The 18,786-nt window shown below is 40.1% G+C and overlaps 1 protein-coding gene across 4 annotated transcripts in view; it reads right to left on the reverse strand.

Annotated features, from left to right (window-relative positions):
* The window catches only part of LOC6648496 (interference hedgehog), a 33,091-nt gene that overhangs the window by 6,328 nt on the left and 7,977 nt on the right, over positions 1 to 18,786 (reverse strand). For 3 of the 4 annotated variants that reach the window (XM_047011474.1, XM_047011475.1, XM_047011477.1), the window contains 3 exons: positions 6,665 to 6,804; positions 407 to 1,659; positions 111 to 318 (listed from right to left, as the gene is read on the reverse strand). In XM_047011474.1, the coding sequence (XP_046867430.1) occupies positions 111 to 318; positions 407 to 1,651 (1,453 nt within the window). In that variant the 5' untranslated portion in view covers positions 1,652 to 1,659; positions 6,665 to 6,804. The remainder of the gene's footprint in view (positions 1 to 110; positions 319 to 406; positions 1,660 to 6,664; positions 6,805 to 18,786) is intronic. The other variant, XM_047011476.1, reaches the window with a different exon arrangement.

The following is an 18,786-nucleotide window of genomic DNA, read 5'->3' on the forward strand; positions in this document are numbered from 1 at the left end:
CTATTTAAAATATGTATGTAAGATATTTGAAACAATATATATATATAAATATATATATATATATATATATATATGTTTGGGCGTAACACGCCTCAAAAAACTGAACTTACCCACTCTCATGTATTTTCTTTTGCCTTTGTTATTACGGGATGATGATGAACCGGAGGAGGAAGAGCCACCATTGGACATAAAGGAGGAACCACTGCCAGTGCTGGCTTCATCGTGTAACGGGCGCATGGGCAAATTGCCACCGAGTGGTTGGAAATCTTCGCCACTTATCTCAAGAGGATTAACGCCCAACATGTTGCCCTCGCTTATCTGCCAGAACGGTTGAGAATGGGGTAGAAAGAACCAGAGGATATGTATTTAAGATTATTAATTTAGCGAATTTCTTCAATTAACCCACCTCGCCAAGAATGTTACGTGCAAAACATTGCACAATCCCAGCATGACGCTTCTGGACATGATGTATCATTAGATTGTGATCCTGAACGAGTGTTTCATTGTCGCTGCTAGCATCCTCGCCATTGATAAGCCAATAAATCTCCGGTTGTGGATTACCTGTGGCATTGCACTCCAGCAGCAACATATCGCCCTCATTGGTTAGCGTTGAGGCCGGACCGCGGATAATCCGTGGTCGCTCCAAAACAATCAGCTGAATAATTCGCACCAGAACCGGAGCAATCCCGTTGTCCAGGCGACAAACATACGTTCCCTGATCTATGGGTCGGACATCGGTGATATGTAGGCCATATGGTAGCACTTTGGTGCGATTGTGGAAGATTTGCGTTACATTCGGACTACTCCAGACGGCCACGGGCCGGGGGGAGCCCACTCCGGGGCATTCGAGGACAACAGTTTCGCCGGGACGAGCCGACAATTCGGTTACCGTTGGCTGTTGGACCAGAAAATACGGCGGCGTTCGATCCGTGTAGTCAACACGCAAATCAATCACCTGGGGCAGACGCACTTCCACTCCGGTGATGGCATTGGTTGCCGCACATGAATAGTTTCCTGCGTCCTTGGCACTCACAGAGGTAAGAATCAATGCGCCGTCAGCAGCAGTTCCGCCACCGCCCAACATTTGTTCCGATTGCGGCACTTTTTCGCCATTTCGATAGAAGCTCCAAATCGCCGGAGGATTAGAAGTGACTGTTCCGCAGCGTATGAGCACACAATTCCGGGGCGCAACGCTCCAAATCAAGGCATGCCGGCTATATCCCCCATTATTGGTATTGTCAATTGATATGGAGACGAGAGTGAGGCGTGCCGGGGTCGAGGCTAATGCCCCGGGGCCATACCAGGCAACACATTGATATTCGCCCAGTGTCTGGGCCGATACATATATCCGTAACTTCCATGTATGCTCATCACTGCTGCTGGTAACATTGTAGCCAGCAGCCGGAGGCAGATCGCTAAACGGTAGGCCGCTATTCCTGCGGAAACGCCATTTCAGGCGATCAGGTTTTAAATTCAATTCGCACTCAAAGACCACTTCGTCGCCCTTGGGAGCCACTGCCGATTCGGGGGCACGCTCGATGAAGGCACCCAGTGTGGCAGTGCTGTTGCTATTGCCACTGCTGGCGGCGGCGTACACAAAGGAACCAATAGGTGTCGCCAACATCAGCACCAGTGCCATTAGTTGGGTCATAGTGGCTGCTGAAAATTGATAAAAGAAATTAAGTTAGGTTAGGTTACATTAATATTACGATGTTTACGCAGTTAAAATCATATTTTTACCAAAACTTACAGACAAAGTTTTTATGGTCAAAATATTTTCAGAAATAAAGTAAGATTAGGTTTGTTGTGTCAAGATCAAGAGTTTTCCTAAGTCGAACGGCAACTTTAACGTTTTTTACCGTCAAAACTAAAGTTTCCCCGTTAAAAGCATCGCTTTTTGTCAAGTATTCCCATACATTAACAAATTCTAACTAACTACATTTTCATCGTCAAAATCTTTTAAAAACATCGCTTCTATAGGGTATTCTCCGATATATAAAAAATAGAGCCGTAAAAAGTTTTTCAAAGTTCTCATTTAAGGTTTACACGAAATGCATTTTCTTTCGGTAGCAATGATAGATAATTCCGCATTCCCCTTCCCTCCTGCCACACAATGCTGACAAAATCCCTCTCCTCCTGCCTCTTGTATGTGCAACACATTTTTGCAACTTAGTACCATTCATTGCCTGGGCTGTGCTTTTCGTCGTTTGGCCTAAGGAATGCGCATTAATTTTCAACACACGCAACCAACCAACAGCGACAGCAACGCGAGCAAAATCAACTAACTGGAGGATCTTTTTGTACCTGGCGCGGTTTGGCTTTTAGAAGAAGAAACCTGCGTCAATTTCGCGCTTTACTTTTGTTGTCAGATGTTTTAAATCAGCGTCTGTCGGTCGAGCTGGTTTTTGGTTGGGTTGTGGAGATCTCCCTCCCTCTCTCCATGTGTGTGTGTGTGTGTAGGCAGTCCGGTTTGGGTTTACGTTTGCTCCTTGCGTTAACAAGTGGCCACCAGTTGCCAGTCGCCAGGCCGGGTGCCAGCCAGAAAGCCAGCCAACATCCAGCGGCAGCTGCACGCGCCTTTCTACCAATAATGACTATCAAATGGGGGCCGGCACAAGGCGATTTATGTGCGTCAAGAGTTTTTTTTTTTCTGGACAGAACTGAAGAGGTCCCCATACACAGACACACACACACACACACATACAAAGAGAGCGAGAGACTTTAAGGTGGCTGCAGCAGGTTGCCCATTGGGATAGATGATGATGATGAGGTAAGAAGGGGTTGATGCTAAAATATCTGACAACTGGGCGGCCGTTTCTTGGAATTCCGTGCGCGGTTGTTCCTCTGCTTCTTCTTCATTTTTGTCGTCGTCGTCGTCTTCGTTGTCTTGTTTCTTTGCCTTGTGCTTGGGCATCGTTTAAATTTCAAATCGAGCCAAACTGTCGCAGGGCAGACGCAAGTCTCGTCGTCACCGTTCCGCCCCCCGCCCACGGCCCCTACCACCGCACTGTTCACCTCTTTATTCTCTGTTCCTTTAGGCATTTTTTTGCTTCGTTTTTTTTCTCCTTTAGTTTTCTTCCTTTTTGCCTGGTCAGCTCTCATAATAATGACACACCATTAACAATCGGTTCCAGTTTTAGGGTCCAAGAATGATGATGATGACTCTGGCCTGGCCTGGCATGGCATGCCATGGTATGGCCTGTTGGCTGCTCCTGGTCCATAGCTCCAGTTTAAATGGCACATTGCAAGCGACTGCTTCCGTTGCCACGCCTTCTTGTCCAGGGCAATAATAATAATCACAACAACAACAACAGCAATAAAAAATGCACGAAATGCCAACCCAAGAAAAGAGACAAAGAGAGAGGGAGATAGATGTAAGGTAGCCAGGATTACAGTCAGTAGTTGGACCCATGTCCCAGACACATTTCTCACAAAAAAATTGACATTTGATTAAATATTTTCGTTTTCCTTCACACATTTTTGCCACAAAATATGCAAAATAATCTGATAAATTCAATTTAAAACAATCAATTTTCTATCTGCATTGACTTTAGCGAAAATTCCTAAACTATTTAATTAGCTTAAAACATTACTTTAAAACTTTATCCAAAATCCATATTATGAAAATTCTCTTTGACCTTTTCTGGTTTGAATTAAAATGGGAAAACTAAACAATTCCATTTAGCTTATTTAATCAACATTGCAACATTTGTCTTGAAACGACTGAAATGAATATTTCTTTCCGATTAAACTTTATTTTTCAACTAAAGGACATAAAGAAAAGAAGAAGGAGGGAAATCATTTTTGGAGTTTTACACTTTGATGAATTTCCATTTGCGTTTAGTTTAGTCTTTTTAAATTCTAAAGTGATTTCGTATTAGTAATCGTTAGGGAAACAATTCTAATGTTGCCCACATATTTACTGGGGCTTTGGCAACATGTTGCTAAAAGGTGAGAAACGATAAACATGTTGTTTTTGTTCTTGTTGCACATGCAACTAATTCTCGAATGCTAAATATGGCAATGATCTTGAGAGATTTGCTCGTTTTTGGGTTGCAGCAGAGCACAAACAATTGACCAGAAGAAGAAGAAGAAGAAAGAGGGTAGTAAGCGGGGAGAGGAGAGAGATATGAGGGAGTTTGTATTGAAACTGGAATTGTAAAACTTAATTTCATTAGGCACACACACACACACACCACACACACATTAATCAACATGAAATGTCAAATTAAAAAACATTAATTAATAGCAATAAAAATATGTTGAGCAGCAGCAACAACAACAACAACAACAACAATAATAACAAACAGTTACAGACAGGCAACGTCATGATGTTGCTCGTGTCTTTTGCTGGCCACCAAAAATTAGCATAAAACTGTTAGAAAATAAAACAACAGCAAAACAATCAATGGGAATATTATGAGAGAGAAAGAGACATGGGTATCTCTCAGGATGGGGGTGGCAGATGAGGAAAGAATTTCATTTCTCTAACTTGCATTAAGACATGCTTATCCTGTTTCTCTCACCCGCTCCCTCACACACATTTCGATAATTGAAGTTATTTCGTCTACACCCATGGCTAGCAAAGAGACTGTGTGCGTGTGTGTGTGTATGTGTCTGTGTGAGAGAAAGAGAGTTTGGAGAACGAACGAAGACGACAGGTGTATCAGAGAGACAATTGAATTGAGTGCAAAGGGTGGGAAGCAAGAAGTGTCGAGGTTGGTGCGATGCGGAGGAGGGGAAGGGGGCGACTGGAGCCCGAAGTCGTGTGTAAGTTCATTAAAAAAGTTTCAGGCGTAACGAAGATGACAACAACAACAACAATGCTAATAATATTAATAACAACAGCAACAACAACAACAACTATGGCTATGTTTAGTTCTTGGAGTTTCTTTAGACGAATTGTTGTCATAAGTGTCTTCCTCTTCTGTTGCTTAATCTTTTGCTGCTGCTGCTGCTGCTGCTGCTAACATTAGCAGCGGTAGTTAACAGCTTGTAAAACAGCAACACCTGCCACATACAATACAAGTTACTATTGGTTATTGTTGTTGCTGATGTTGTTGTTCTTGTTCTTGTTTCTACACAGAGTTCAATAAAACTTAAGACTTGGCATGATCATCATCATGATCATTGAAAACAGCAGCAGCAAACATTTTTCTGGCAGAAAAGGAGCATCAAAAGCAATAGAAAAATGTACATATACATATGTACATATACATATGTATGTATGCCCAAACTACAGTAAAAACCTCTTTCAAATTGTTGCTCATATGTTTCAAAAAAAATCAACTTTACATTGAATATTTTTTAGTAATAAAGGAAATTGAGTTCAAGTAAGCAGTAAATCAGAGCTAAGGAATATCATAACATCATCATGAAAGATATGTAACTTAATATTAAAGAAAGTTAAATGTTAAAGTTATTTATTAAGGAAGTCATGGAAACATTTTATCCCATATAAAATATTAATACTAAGCATAAACAAAACTAAGAGTACAAGATTTTTCATTGAATCTCGTATTTGTGTTTGCTTTTTCTAGTGCTTCCCCCAAGGACACCTATTTAAAACGGGATATCGTATTGGGAAATATTTTTTGAATTTATTCCCTCTAGAAAAGTAGAAAAATGTGGAGAGAAGGGTTAGAAATAGTTTGGATTGCTTGAAGATGGCTTTAATTGGTCTAACTAAGTTTAAAAGTTTTCAATTTTCCATTCCAAGCTTAGTTTACTGTAGATGTGAAAAGCGCACAGACACACACACACACACACACACAGCCATTGAAATCACTCTCAAAAGCCTTAAAAGAAAGAGAAACAAAAACAAAAAAAAAAGAACCAAAAACAACACGCAGAAGATATGGCAAAAATTCTTAAGCAATGGAACCTGTTTTGGCCAGCAGCAGCAGCAGCAGCAGCAGCTGAAAAAAAGTCATCTTCTGGAAGCGACCGGAACCAGAAGAGGCCCCCAGTTTTAGAGAGAGAGAGAGAGAGAACGAGAGAAAAAGAGGTGACAAGGAAAGATTACCAAGCTCCTCCGAGTGCAGTAGCGCAATGCGGGCAGCATCATATGGGGCCCCAAATGAGGGCCACCGCTCCCCTCCCTGGATAGGCGCCAGATCATCAGAAAAACCAAAAAGAGAAGATGACAGAGAGAGAGAGAGAGAGAAAGACGGCTTTTATGTAAACGAGTTCGAAATCTGCATTCCTGAAAGTCAACAGGATTTAAGCGCCCCACCTGTTTTCGGGAGAGAGTAAGTTTAAGAGGGTGAGATGCAGATGAAGATGGAGAGGGAGAGGGCGACATGACTTAAGCTTTGACTTGAACTCAAAGTCGAACTCGAATTGAAGCACTAAAAACTCGAACGCGAACTCAAAGTGAATCCAAATGGACTGCCGAATGCAATATACAAAACAAGAAGAAGCAAGTGCGTGGGCTGGGAACGTTTTGTATTGTGTGTGTGAGTGTGTGTGTGTGTGTGTGTCTGTGTGTGGGGGCTTGGGTTCGGGTTAGATGGGTGCAGCAGACCCCCACGCCCACATCAAAGATGAGGGAGGGAGTTAAGTTTGGATTTTAAATGCGTGGGCAGTACTGAGCCCTGGTCAGGATTATGCTTAATCCAGTCTTCAATTCCAAGTATTTTTTATATGTTAGTTACATACATACCTTCTCTTCTAGTTCCTTTCTTGCTGCTATCTCTTTCGCTCTCTCGTTTTGGCTCTTGGCTCTTGGCTGAATTTCACACACGTTTCCAATCTCGGGCCTTATTCTCTTAGCCTCTGACTTTACCACGGCATTCTTCCCATCTAGAAAGCAAAAACAACAAATAAAAAAACACAACAAGGCATAAATATTGAAAATAGATGACACTTTTAATGAATTTCAAAATAATTGAGGCCTAAAGTGGCACACAAAAAGCAACAACAACAACAAAAAGCTCTGGCAACAGGCAAAAAAAGAAAACCAAAAAAAAAAAAAAAAAAACATACTACAAATGCCGCCCAAATTCTAAAAATATCGAAACGAAGCAAAAGTAAAAGACATGGCAAAACGTAAACGATCACTGAGAGAGAGAGAGAGGGTGGGGGAAGACCAGGGGCTGGCGGCATATTTTTTTGGGGGGAGAAGATTGTGGGTACTCACTCACAACAGCTCCACCCCCCCCCCCCACACACACTTACAAAATCGATCATATTAAGCTAAAAAATATTTTCACATTTACTTTGAATACTAGAGAGAGAGAGAGTTTATCTCCTTTCTCATTTCTCTTTTAGGTGTTTTTAAATGAAAGGAATACCCTTTATGCACTTTTGCTCTCATCTTTCACCTTTGTCCATTTAAAAAGGCATAAAAACTGAGACTAGAACATGATGCATATACCATAAATATATCAAATAAATTTTGAAAACATAAATAATAAATAGATAAAGTGAAACAGGGATATACATACATATAAAAAGAGAAAGAGAGGGAGAGAGATACATAGATTAGGACACAGGTTAGAGGCACGTGGAAATCTGCCAGTTTAGATCTTACTCTCTCTCTCTCTCTCTCTCTCGTTGTCTGTCTCACTCTTTACCCACTCCATAATATATTCATAAATCTGCTTTTAATTAATTTATGTGATTTGCTACTTTTCTTCAGCCATCTCTTTTACACTTATTCCCTGTATCTGTCTCTATCTTTCTTATTACTCCCTCTCTATCGCTCTTCCTCTTTCTCTCTTCGTTTCCGCCTGTGACAGTTGTTGGCCCATAATTTTTCGAAAAAAATTTTGAAATGTCGCCAAGTCGAACAGCAAAACAAAAAATAAAGCACGAGCGCCACCCCAAAAACAAAAATTGAAATGAATAAACATAGATATATATATATACATATATATATGTATGTATGTGTGTGTGTGTGTAAGTGTTGCCTGTCATTTTTCACAAATAATGTGTGTCTCAATATTCAAATTGAAAACTTTTACCAAACATTTGCATTGAATTGAAGTTTTTTTTTTTTTTGTTTTATATTGATTCTCGCATTGCCTTTGATTGGCAACATGTTGCTAAAGATAAAGATTTTTGTTGCCAAAACATTGTTGCTATGCTCGATGGATGACTCACGATCTCATGTGTGAATTTATTTTATAGAAATAGCTGCAACTGCAAATCAACAGCAGCACATCAGCAATTTATATAAGATATCGAAGCTTTTTCTATATAACCCAGTGTGTCTTAGTGTGTGTTAGTGTGTGTGTGTGTGGGCGTGTGAAGCATAAAAGGCGTTTTGTGTGGCAGCTGCTGTGTATGTGTGTGTGTGTGCCGCATCACATTGCATCGTGTTCTCATAGCCTGCCACTTGCTGCCTCTTCAGCTGTCTTTCTACACTAACACAATGTGATGGGTATATGCATTTTAGCTTGAATTTCATCAAGTTAGAGTGTGAACAAAATTAAAGGGTATAATCATGTCGTCTTTAAATCGACGGCCCTCTCTGTTACTTTTGTTGCCTTTTACTTTTTTGTTTTGTTTTTGGTTTGTCATAATTAATGTTCGTGGCATGCAATTTCTTTTCGATGAAGCCCTGCAGCAGCAGCACCAGCAACGGCAGCGGCAGCAACCAAACGACATTTGAGCGAATTTTACCGCTCGCATTCCATAGGTGAAAGCCATTGAGACAACGCCATGTGCAATTTTCCATTCCTTGCCCCCCTCCCCCCTCCTCTTCGACCATTCGGGCACCTGGCCTGCTCCTTGCTATGCAAAAATCATGATCACATGAACAAAAATTCGTTACAAATATCGGTCAACTGGCAACTGGCACTCAATTCACACAGGTTTCAAATGTTTTATATTATTTATGAAATGGTTTATGAACTAAATTCTTATTAAATTTCCTTTGGCTAAACTTTTAAATGTTAATTTCAAAACTGTCCTTCTTGTATTGCATTCAATTGTATTGTATGTACACACTCGTGGCCACATTAATAGGTGCGAGCCAATGTCCATATAACAATTATTTGGTCATTTTTACGATTAGAAAACTGTCTCCCCAAGGATTTGTAATACTATCACGAAGTAAGATAAGTAAGTATGTACATTATGGACGGGTCTAGAAAAAGTTTTCGGGGAGGATCCTAGTAAAAAAATGAAGATTTTCGGCTCAAAAATTGGAGTAATTTTGCAATAAAGGTAATTTTTTTTGGGGCGAGGATTTATTGTTACCACTTTGAAGTCTTACTAGTTATGGGGATAAATTGCTGAAGAAAATAAAAACGGAATACAGTAGAATCTGGTTATAATGACGCTCAAGGGACTGACGATTTTCGTCGTTATATCCGGAAGACGTACTAACCGGAGGCCCTTTTATTTAAGCTTGTATTGAGACCAACCAATCACGTATCGAACTTTAATAAGCGGAGTCGTTATAGCCGGATTCTACTGTACTTCCATTTTGGGGGAAGAATGTCCAGACCTCAAGGACTCTCTTGTTGGATCTGTCTATGATGTACATAGAACGAAATATCTTTGGGTCTCTTTTACGCCGCTTACACAAATTCATAGCCCGTCTCATTCACACCAATGGACATGTGCATTGCATAGTCTGTTTATATTTTAGTTTATGTATTATCTTTTAATTGAATATGTGTATATATAGCAATAGCGTTTAGTAGACAACCAATGACCAATGACCAATAGCCAAGGATTAGGATCACCGCTTATCAAACTCAAATTTTGCCAAACAAACTAGTCGCGATAATTTGATCAAAACTTTATAAACAAATATTTGGTAGAGCAATATACAAATCTAATTGGCTATAGTTAATCCTTGATTTATGTTGGAACGTGAAGGCAATGCCATTAGTTTAATCCCCCCCTCCCCCCACCCTGTCTCATCTAGAGACTACTTTCCACAGAGACCAATTGGGGGAATTTTCGAAAGGTTTTCATTTGAATGAACAGCAATCAGAAAGTGGACAACAGAGGGGGTGAAGGAGAGCAGTTGGAGTTCGACTTGGGGCTGGTGCTCTAAAATTTATGCGTTTTGCACACACACATACAAAAAGATCTTGCAAAAATGGAAGTTGGAGTTGAAGTTAAAGCCAACTCACTTCCAGTTTTGAGAATATGTACTCTCTCTATCTATCTCTCTCTCTCTAGCTATCTTCTGGTTATTCTGACATCTCACATTTTTGCCCATTTTCGGAGCCTCCTCCTCCTCCTCCGTCTTGTGCCCCTCTGCTCCTCTTGCTGCTTTTCCAATTTCATTTGCATGCCCATTATAAATTTTTCAAATAGTTGCGCCTTTGGCTTGGGGACTTATTGTTGTTGTTGGTTTGCCCTCGTTAGATGGAGCCGAGTTTATGCCTGGCGGTTTTTAGGTGGAAGGAGGGGGGGGACCACCATGTTCTTGTGATTGCTATCATTGTCATTGTTTTTAGTTGTTGTTGTTGTTGTTGTTATTTGAATGCAATTTATTTGATTTTCATTGTCGATTCTTTTGTCTCTCCCTTCTAACTCTCTGTAGAAAGAGATCTCTTGCTTTCTCTCTCTCTCTCTCTATTAGCTTGTGACTTATTGTTAGACATAGAATATCCTCTTCTCTTGGCCGAGAATTTGAGGGTATTTCGAATTCGATTCCTCTTTCTCTCTCTCTCTCTCTCGCTCCACTTTGGTTGATTTCGATTTTGATCTTGGAATTTCAATTTGCGTTTCGCTTTTTGCACAATTCCATTCCATTCCATTTCAGCCTACATACAGTCCCTCCCCCCTCTCTTCACCAAGTCAGCCAACCCCCTTGTCTCATTCATAGTCTAACAAGCTCGTCAAGTCAATTTATCATAAGCATTCGTCAGCTGTCGGTGCTAAAGAAAGAGCCAAAAATGAAAATATAGGAAAACCCAAAAAGAAAATATACGAAAAATCTTGTCGTTTCGTTTTTGTTTTTCGAAAATTCATCATTAAGATTTCCATTTACTATTTAGTTGGAGAGGGGAAATTCTTTTTTCATTTTCTTCTCATTCTAATCATTATCACCTTTGGGCTTAGAGTTTATACTGGTACTATTATTCCGTATTATAAATATATTCCGGTATATATATAGGGGCTATTTAGACAGAAATGGAATGGATATTTATATATTCAAATTGTTCAAATTAATATGAAATTCATCAAATAAAACAGGAAATGCAATCAAATACAGTAGACACAAGCGGCACTTTTCACCTACCTCAGACGGAGATACACACACACACACACACACACACGCACACACATACGCAGACACATTTTCACAGCCGCCAATTGCCGCACACCTTGTCTCTGCCTGTTACTTCCTCACCTTTCGCCCACCCCCCTCGTGTCATGCTGCTTGCCATGCTGCTGCCTCCTCATCATGTTAATTTTAATATTTGCCTTCCCCCCATCGCCCCCGTCTCAACCCATTTAGTTGGCAAATGGCCATGTTGCTGGCCACGTTGGTGACGCTGCCACTGCCACCGCCACCGTCGTGCCACCCGGTGGGGCATCATAAAAACATTAAAAGCAAAAAAACAGAAATTGGCCCACATTTTGGTGTTTTTTTTTTATTCTCGTTTTTTAGTTTTTGGTTTACCCCATTCCAATTGCAATAAAGACAGAGAGAGAGAAAGAGAGAGTGCGAGAGGGAGAGAAACTGATTACACTCGAAACACTTGGTTGGCTTTTTTTTTGTTGTCGTTTCTTATTTTGAAGGATTTGTATTAGAATATTCCCATTTAAAAATTTGCATTTCTCATTTTATGAACTTGCGTCATACATTTTGGTTTTGGGTTATGTCTGTGTGTGTGTGTGTGTGTGTGTGTGTAATTTGAAACTTGCAGCAACTTCTTGGGTTACCTGCGGGCTCTAACAACAACAACAACAACAACAAAAACAACAAGCAACAGCAAAAAAATACAATGGTCAAAACTTGAACTGAGACGGCATGAGGATTGGCATTGTTTTATTGCCCCTCTGCATCAAAGCCCACCCCCCTCTCCACCCCCTTACCATCCTAGCCTTAGCAGCAGGAACTTCCCTCAAATAATAATATGTTCATTTAGAGAAAACGAAAAAACTAAATTTTAAAAATAACCGAAATAAATTCGATACTATTTTTTTTTATTTCGTCTTCTTAGGGTTCCTTCCTTTTTTGTCTTTCTGGGGTGTCCATGTGTGTGTGTGTGTGTGTGTGTGTGTGTGTGAGGCACGAGTCCAAAATGTGTCATAAAGTAGAAAGGAAATATCGAATGACAATCCAAAGTCATGAATCAAATAAACTTCCAAATTATTGAGATGTGTGTGTGTGTGTGTGTGTATTTTAGATATATTAGATGGAATCTTTAGACCGATTCTCGGTTGAGGAAATGACAAAAATCTCCTACATTAAAACCTATATATTCTTCAACTCTCATAGGTTTTTTATTAACTTTGAGCCAAAATTTTCGAAATCGTTCACAAATTTTTTTTTTAAATATTAATGTCAAGAACATTTAAAGTTAAAACTTTTGAATTAGTTTTAATTGATTTTGAGAAAACTTCTTAAAATTTAGGAAAATATATCTTAAATCCCCTTATTAAAGTAATTTTGATAGCAGTTTGAACGATTCATTTGGCATACCCTTAAAGCAAAGGGTAGAGTACACACACACACACACACCATTACACACACACACTTGTAGATGGCAACGAAGCGTCGTTGTGCCCACTCAACTGACTTGAAATGAAACGTGCCCCGGTGTCGGGTTTACAATTTTATTACGAATGACTCTCTTCTGGGCCGTAGACCGCCAAAGTGGTGGCCCAACAGAATGCATATTAAGTGAATGCAAGTGAGAGGGAGACGGAGACGGAGAGGGAGAGGGAGTGAGTGAGAGTGGGAGGGAGATGGATGGCGAGTGCGAATTTCTGGATGAGTTCAAGTTGAAATAGATGGCATGATGGTTTAGGGGGAGGCGGGGGGATCAAATCTCTGAGATAACAACTCAATCTGTCACAGACGCCAGTCGAGCCGCCAATGAGACGGCCAACAAGGTCCGAAAATAAACAAAACGTGCAATAAAAACAACAAAGAACAACAAAAAATCATCATCATCATCAACAACAACAACAACAACAAAAATACTTAACGTAAATGAAAAACAAAACAACAACAACAGAAAATACAAATTAATTATACAATTAAGCACGCGTCGATGCTCGATGTGGTTGTTGTTGTTGTTATTGTTGCTGTATCAAATAATCATAAACAATTTATATGCAACATTGTCGGCAAGAACAATTTGATGATGCTTCGCGTACTCCCCCCTCTCGCCCAAACAAGAAATCAAGTTGAATGAAAATTGAAGATTTCCTTCCTTCTCTTCCCATAAATTTTGCCCCCATTTTTCGCATTTCTCCCTCTCTACTTGGCTACTTGGAGATTTTTCTCATGAAAAATGCAATTGATGCAGAATGTCTGGCACGTAGGCGTAAATGTAATGAGGCGTGGCGAAATGCAAACCAAAATAAACTGGCAATTTAGCAAAATGAAGGTGAATAAAATCTTAAATCAAGTACCAAAAGATCTTTGCCTTTCCTCCCGCTTTATGTCGGATATCTTAATCTATATACATATGTACATAAGCATTGTATAACGGTATATGTATATGTAGCAGATTTTAGACCTTAACAATATCAGTTTAGACTTGGAAATGGCGCCCAACGTGGGGCGATTAGTCATAATCATTTCATATTGAGCACGTCAAACTATTATAATTTATATCTACAAAAAACACACACAATAATCAATTGTATTATTAATAATACTAAGCAACATCTTTTAGTCATCTCAAGACTTGACATTAACAATCCAATTCATGTATGTATATACATATATACCTATATAATTTGCTCAATGAATCAATTCATTTCAAGTTTTCAATCATTTTAACACTGATTTTTCTTAACCATATGATCTCATCCCTATTTTTTGTGAGGGGAGAGGGGGTCGGATATGGTGGAGACACATCTTCATTATGCGTAGATTTTTCTGGGATTTCCATTCATCATTTACATTTTTCTTAGATTGCTGGGGTGGAGGGGGGAGGGGGGAGAAGATCAAATGGCATCGAATCGATGGGTTCAATCAATTAAAGCTTTTGCCTTTCAACACACACACACACACACACATACAGAAGAAGAAGAAACCCAACAACAATTTAAAGATTTCTATTTTGTTTTTTTTTTTTTTTTCATTTTGAATTTGTATATTGCCCCCCAAAATCCCCTCCCCACCCCTACAACAGCAAACATTCTAGCCTAGCCAACACCTTGTCGGTGTTTTGGCTTTGTCTTTTGTTTTCTACACTCTTCCTCAATGGGGTATATTAGATTTCTTTTTGATTGTAGAGCAGACTTCTCCATGTAGTTAATAGGATTCTGCGAAGAGGTATCAACATGGTCGATTAGTAAATTACTCTGCTTTTTTATGTCCTTGCAGAGGGTATAAGGATAGAAGGAGACGTTTCCGACCCCTTAAAAAATACATTCTTGATATTCTTGATCAGCATGAGAAGCTGAGTCGTTTCAGCCTTAAGAGATGTCGGGATGAAATTGTTGGTCATCACATTTCCTGCGTTAGATCAAGTATGAAAATCTCTCGGATCGAACCACTATATCATATAGTTATATACGAAAAGTAGGTGAAGCAGTTGGAGTATCGCTATGAAACTTACTAACGTGATAAAAGTGGATATAAAGCAGTAGATCCCAAAATTTCAATCTCATCGAATAAATTGAACACAAGTTACAGTCAATATAAATCGGCTCTGCTCAAACACTACATAAACCGTGTGTGTAGGCGTGCCAATCGCGGCATACATGTAAAATAAGAAGAAGAACAAGAAATGGAAATTATACTTGGAAGGTTTTGTCTGTGCCTTGATGAATTGAGTCACAGAAAAGAGGAATTCGGAACATGTAAAAATATTATGGCCAAGGACTGCAAGGGTATATAAACTTCGGCATAGCCGAAGTTAGTTTCTTTGATATTTTGTATACATAGATTTGCGACGTGGTTTTTTATTGTCGTGCGGCTGCTCTTTAAATTTGTTTTTATTAGATCATATTATGTGTATTTATCTCTAGACGAGACGAGACGAGACGACAAAACTAATTTGTAATTTAGATCTCGATGGCTCGATCGATGCTTGACCAGTCCTCAGTCAGTCAGACAGTCAGTCAGTCATTTAAGTCAGAGCATAAGAGCCACAAGAAGGGGGTGCGGTTAACCGTTATGGGCTTTTAATTAATTGCCATTTTGTCATTTAATTGAAAACTGAAGAAGCTCCCACAGTTAAGTTTGTGTTCAAATCGATTAAATGTTGTATATTTCTTGCCTGAAAATAATGATTGAATGCATTTTTGGTTTCTTTCTTCTTCTCCCTATCTCTCTCTCTCTCTCTCTCTCTCCCTCTCTGACTATTACTTAAAATTTTTATTTCTAATACAATTTGTTATTTATTTATTTGTTGTTGATGCTCTCGTTTGTATTTCACATGAAATGCAATAAACCCAATTTAATTTTCTGTTTTTATTTGCTTCATTCCATTTACTTCCATGTATTTACTTGCTTGTCCCGGGGACGTGCCTGTGTTAGAGGAGGGATGGCTAGGGAGAGGAGGGGTTTGGGTAGGGTATGAGGGGGGTGGGAAGGCAAAAGATTTCTTATCAGCAAGTTTAAGGTTTGCTTTTGTATGTTTGCCTGTTTGTTTGTGTTCTTTTTCAACTTTTATCACGTAACATAGAAAACATTGAAAACTAAACACAAACAGATTCCTTTTAAATATGTTAAAATTCATTGACCGATTTCCCCTTAACAAACATTTTGATTTATTTTCAATTCCATGAAATGCTTGGGGGGAAGGGGGTGGTATCTATTTAAATTTTTTTTTTTTTTTTTGCTATGAATGAGATTGATTGGCTGAAGAATTGTTGGAATTATTTTATTTCCTTGCAATCATTTTTCTATATATATTTTGTTTGTCAATTATATGGAATTCCAATTAAATAAATTCTTTATCAAATGTTGTCCTTGAAAATCGGAAACAATTAACAGACGCCAGCCATCCAGTCAGCAGGTAAACCAGAATACAACCGAAAAGGGCCCCAAAAAACAATGAGGATGAGGATGAGAATGATGATCATCATGATCATGATCATGATCATGATGAGAGATCAGCGAGCAATGAGCGATGCCTTGGAATGCAGCCACAAACGACGAACGGCAGCCGGTTAAATTTCCAAAGAAATACAACAAACTGTGGCAAGAGCAAGTCCAAGTCCAAGACCAACTTCAACTTCAATTCCAACTCCAAGAGCAAAAAGGTAAAAGAAAAACAATCAATGAAAAGGTTGCTTGTCTCTCTCCCTCTCTCTCTCTCTCTCTCTCTCTCAAGAGAAGTCTGCGTCTGAGTCTCAGTCTTTCGGCTGGTATGCGCGTCAAGGTGAACCTACACCCGGCTCTTACCCCCTTCTCTCTCTCTCTCTCTCTCTCTCTACCAATGACGACCGCTGTTGCAATGACCGCAACGACAAACGTGACTCGGAATTTCCCTCTCTCTCTCTCTCTCTCTCTCTCTCTCGCCTAGTCTCAGTGGGAGTTGGATATCGATGCAAATGCGGATGCATCAGCATGTTCACTGGTGCGGGGGAAGGGTGGAGAGGTATACGTTTTCTAAACTCCAATTCATTGTTATAATAAAGCAGTTAAAAATGTTGCAGCCCAGATTGCAGCCAACGACGTCATCATCATCATCATCATCATCTTCGAACATTGTTAACCTTCATCTTCATTTTCGTTTTCAACGCGTCGTCATCAGGTAACAAACGTCTCCTTGTGCCTATTCCTTCCTCCCCCCTCTTTCCACATCATCATTTGGGAAGCTTCATCTATTTATGAATGAAATCTCTTGTATAGAAAACTTCCCCCCCCCAAAAAAAAAAAAACAACTTAAAACCGAAACCGAAATCGCTTGCGGATTACCGATTCTCTGTCCCCAAAAAAAATACATTTTGTTTGCTTTTCTCTGTGTCTTTGTGCGTGTGTGTGTGTGTGTGTGTGGTGCAGAAGGAGGTTACAAGGCAGGCAGCGGGTGGAACGCCTGAACGCCATTTGTGTATCGTTTATGTGGCACAAAATTTGTTGCCGGCTACCGCGAAACATCCGCCAGCTAGCTAGTTGGCCCCCACATGCCTCCCCGTTCCATGCCATTCCCCGCCACAATTGGGTTTACGGTTACCCAACTTCCATTTAACCGGGGCCATTCGCTCACTTATTCACTCACTCACTCAGTCAGTCAGTCAGTCAAACTGAAACTGAACGCATGGTTCATTGCGTTTTGCCCATAAAAGGCGTCGGATGCCAAATTAACTAACACAAATGGGGCGGCCTCCTATATAGAAATCATTCAACTCAAATGGTGTACAAGATCTCTATAACTACCCCCTCTCACCTACCCCACACTCACCCCTCTACCCCTCTGTGTTCCCTTTCCAATCTAGTAGTAAACCCTTTTCTTGTTTGTTCGGCTTGAGTGAACTGAAAATTGTAAACGATATATAATTACTGTAGGTTCAATAGTTGAAGAACAATAAAAACACAAAAAAAAAAAACATGGGGGCAATGAGCTTTAAATTTTCGATAGTTAAGTGCCGAGTGTCGTCTAAGTAAGTAAATGGTTAGTTCGGAGAGTTTAGAGAGCATGGAGAGGATCATTCTCAAGCCCTAGAGGGTAGAGTTAGGGACAATTTCAGGCATTGCCAAAACATTTTAGCCTTTCACTCGATCTTTTTTTTTTTTTTTGGATTTTACTGTCCGTTCTTGCAGTTAACGATATTATTTCTATGAAATTCCATGGGTGAAAGGTTAGGACTGAATACGGTTATTGTAGACCGTTACCATTAGGCGGCATTACGATTTGGTTTTTGCAACATATTTGTACATATACATATACATATATATCGTTCAACCATTTGGCTAATCACTGCCTTAATCCGGTGCAGACTTTCCAAGCCAAAGTCGACTAACTGCGGCGAGCGAAAGAGACCGCAAATGTTGATGCTGAGGTCCAAAAACCCGCCCCGAGGGGCAATTGCTTTCTACTACTCACGCAGTTGGCAAATGCCTGAATCTGGCTATGCGGTTGGCTTTCTGACTGACTGGCTGGCTGACTGGCTGACTGGCTGAATGTCTAGTTTATCATGAACGTTGATCTATGACTCGACGCTACTTGGCTAGGCTACAGCTGCTGCTGGAGCTTGAACTCATTTTCTAATTGCCCCACGGTGAGGAATGTCTGTCTATTCATCTTGAGAGTTGAGTAGCGCAGTTTCGTTTTAAGCTTGGGATTCTTTTAGTTGTTTTTCTGTTCGTTTTCCTTCCTGTTTCCACGCAGGTTTAATTACCACCGCCACCACCACCACTACCAGATCAGCGAGAGAGCAAAAGATCGGAATTGGCATCTCAGAAAGTCTTCTTAGTCTCAGTCTCAGTCTCTGTCTCTGTCTCAGTTGCCATCTCAATCTCTGTCTCGCATCTTTTTTTATTTACGTTTTGCATAATGCTGGGTCGTCGGTCGTCGGTCTTGGCTATCGATCTCGTCTGCCATTTTAATTGAGTTCACAAATGTTCTCTCTGAGAACTGACCCCTTCACAGCTGGCGGCCACTATACCGCTGACAGCTACGTGCTGGGCGCACAGCGCACACATATGTTCCATTTCAGAGCATTAGAATCGGTTAGATA

The sequence above is a fragment of the Drosophila willistoni genome, assembly GCF_018902025.1.
Source record: "Drosophila willistoni isolate 14030-0811.24 chromosome XL unlocalized genomic scaffold, UCI_dwil_1.1 Seg141, whole genome shotgun sequence".
Lineage (NCBI taxonomy): Eukaryota > Metazoa > Arthropoda > Insecta > Diptera > Drosophilidae > Drosophila > Drosophila willistoni.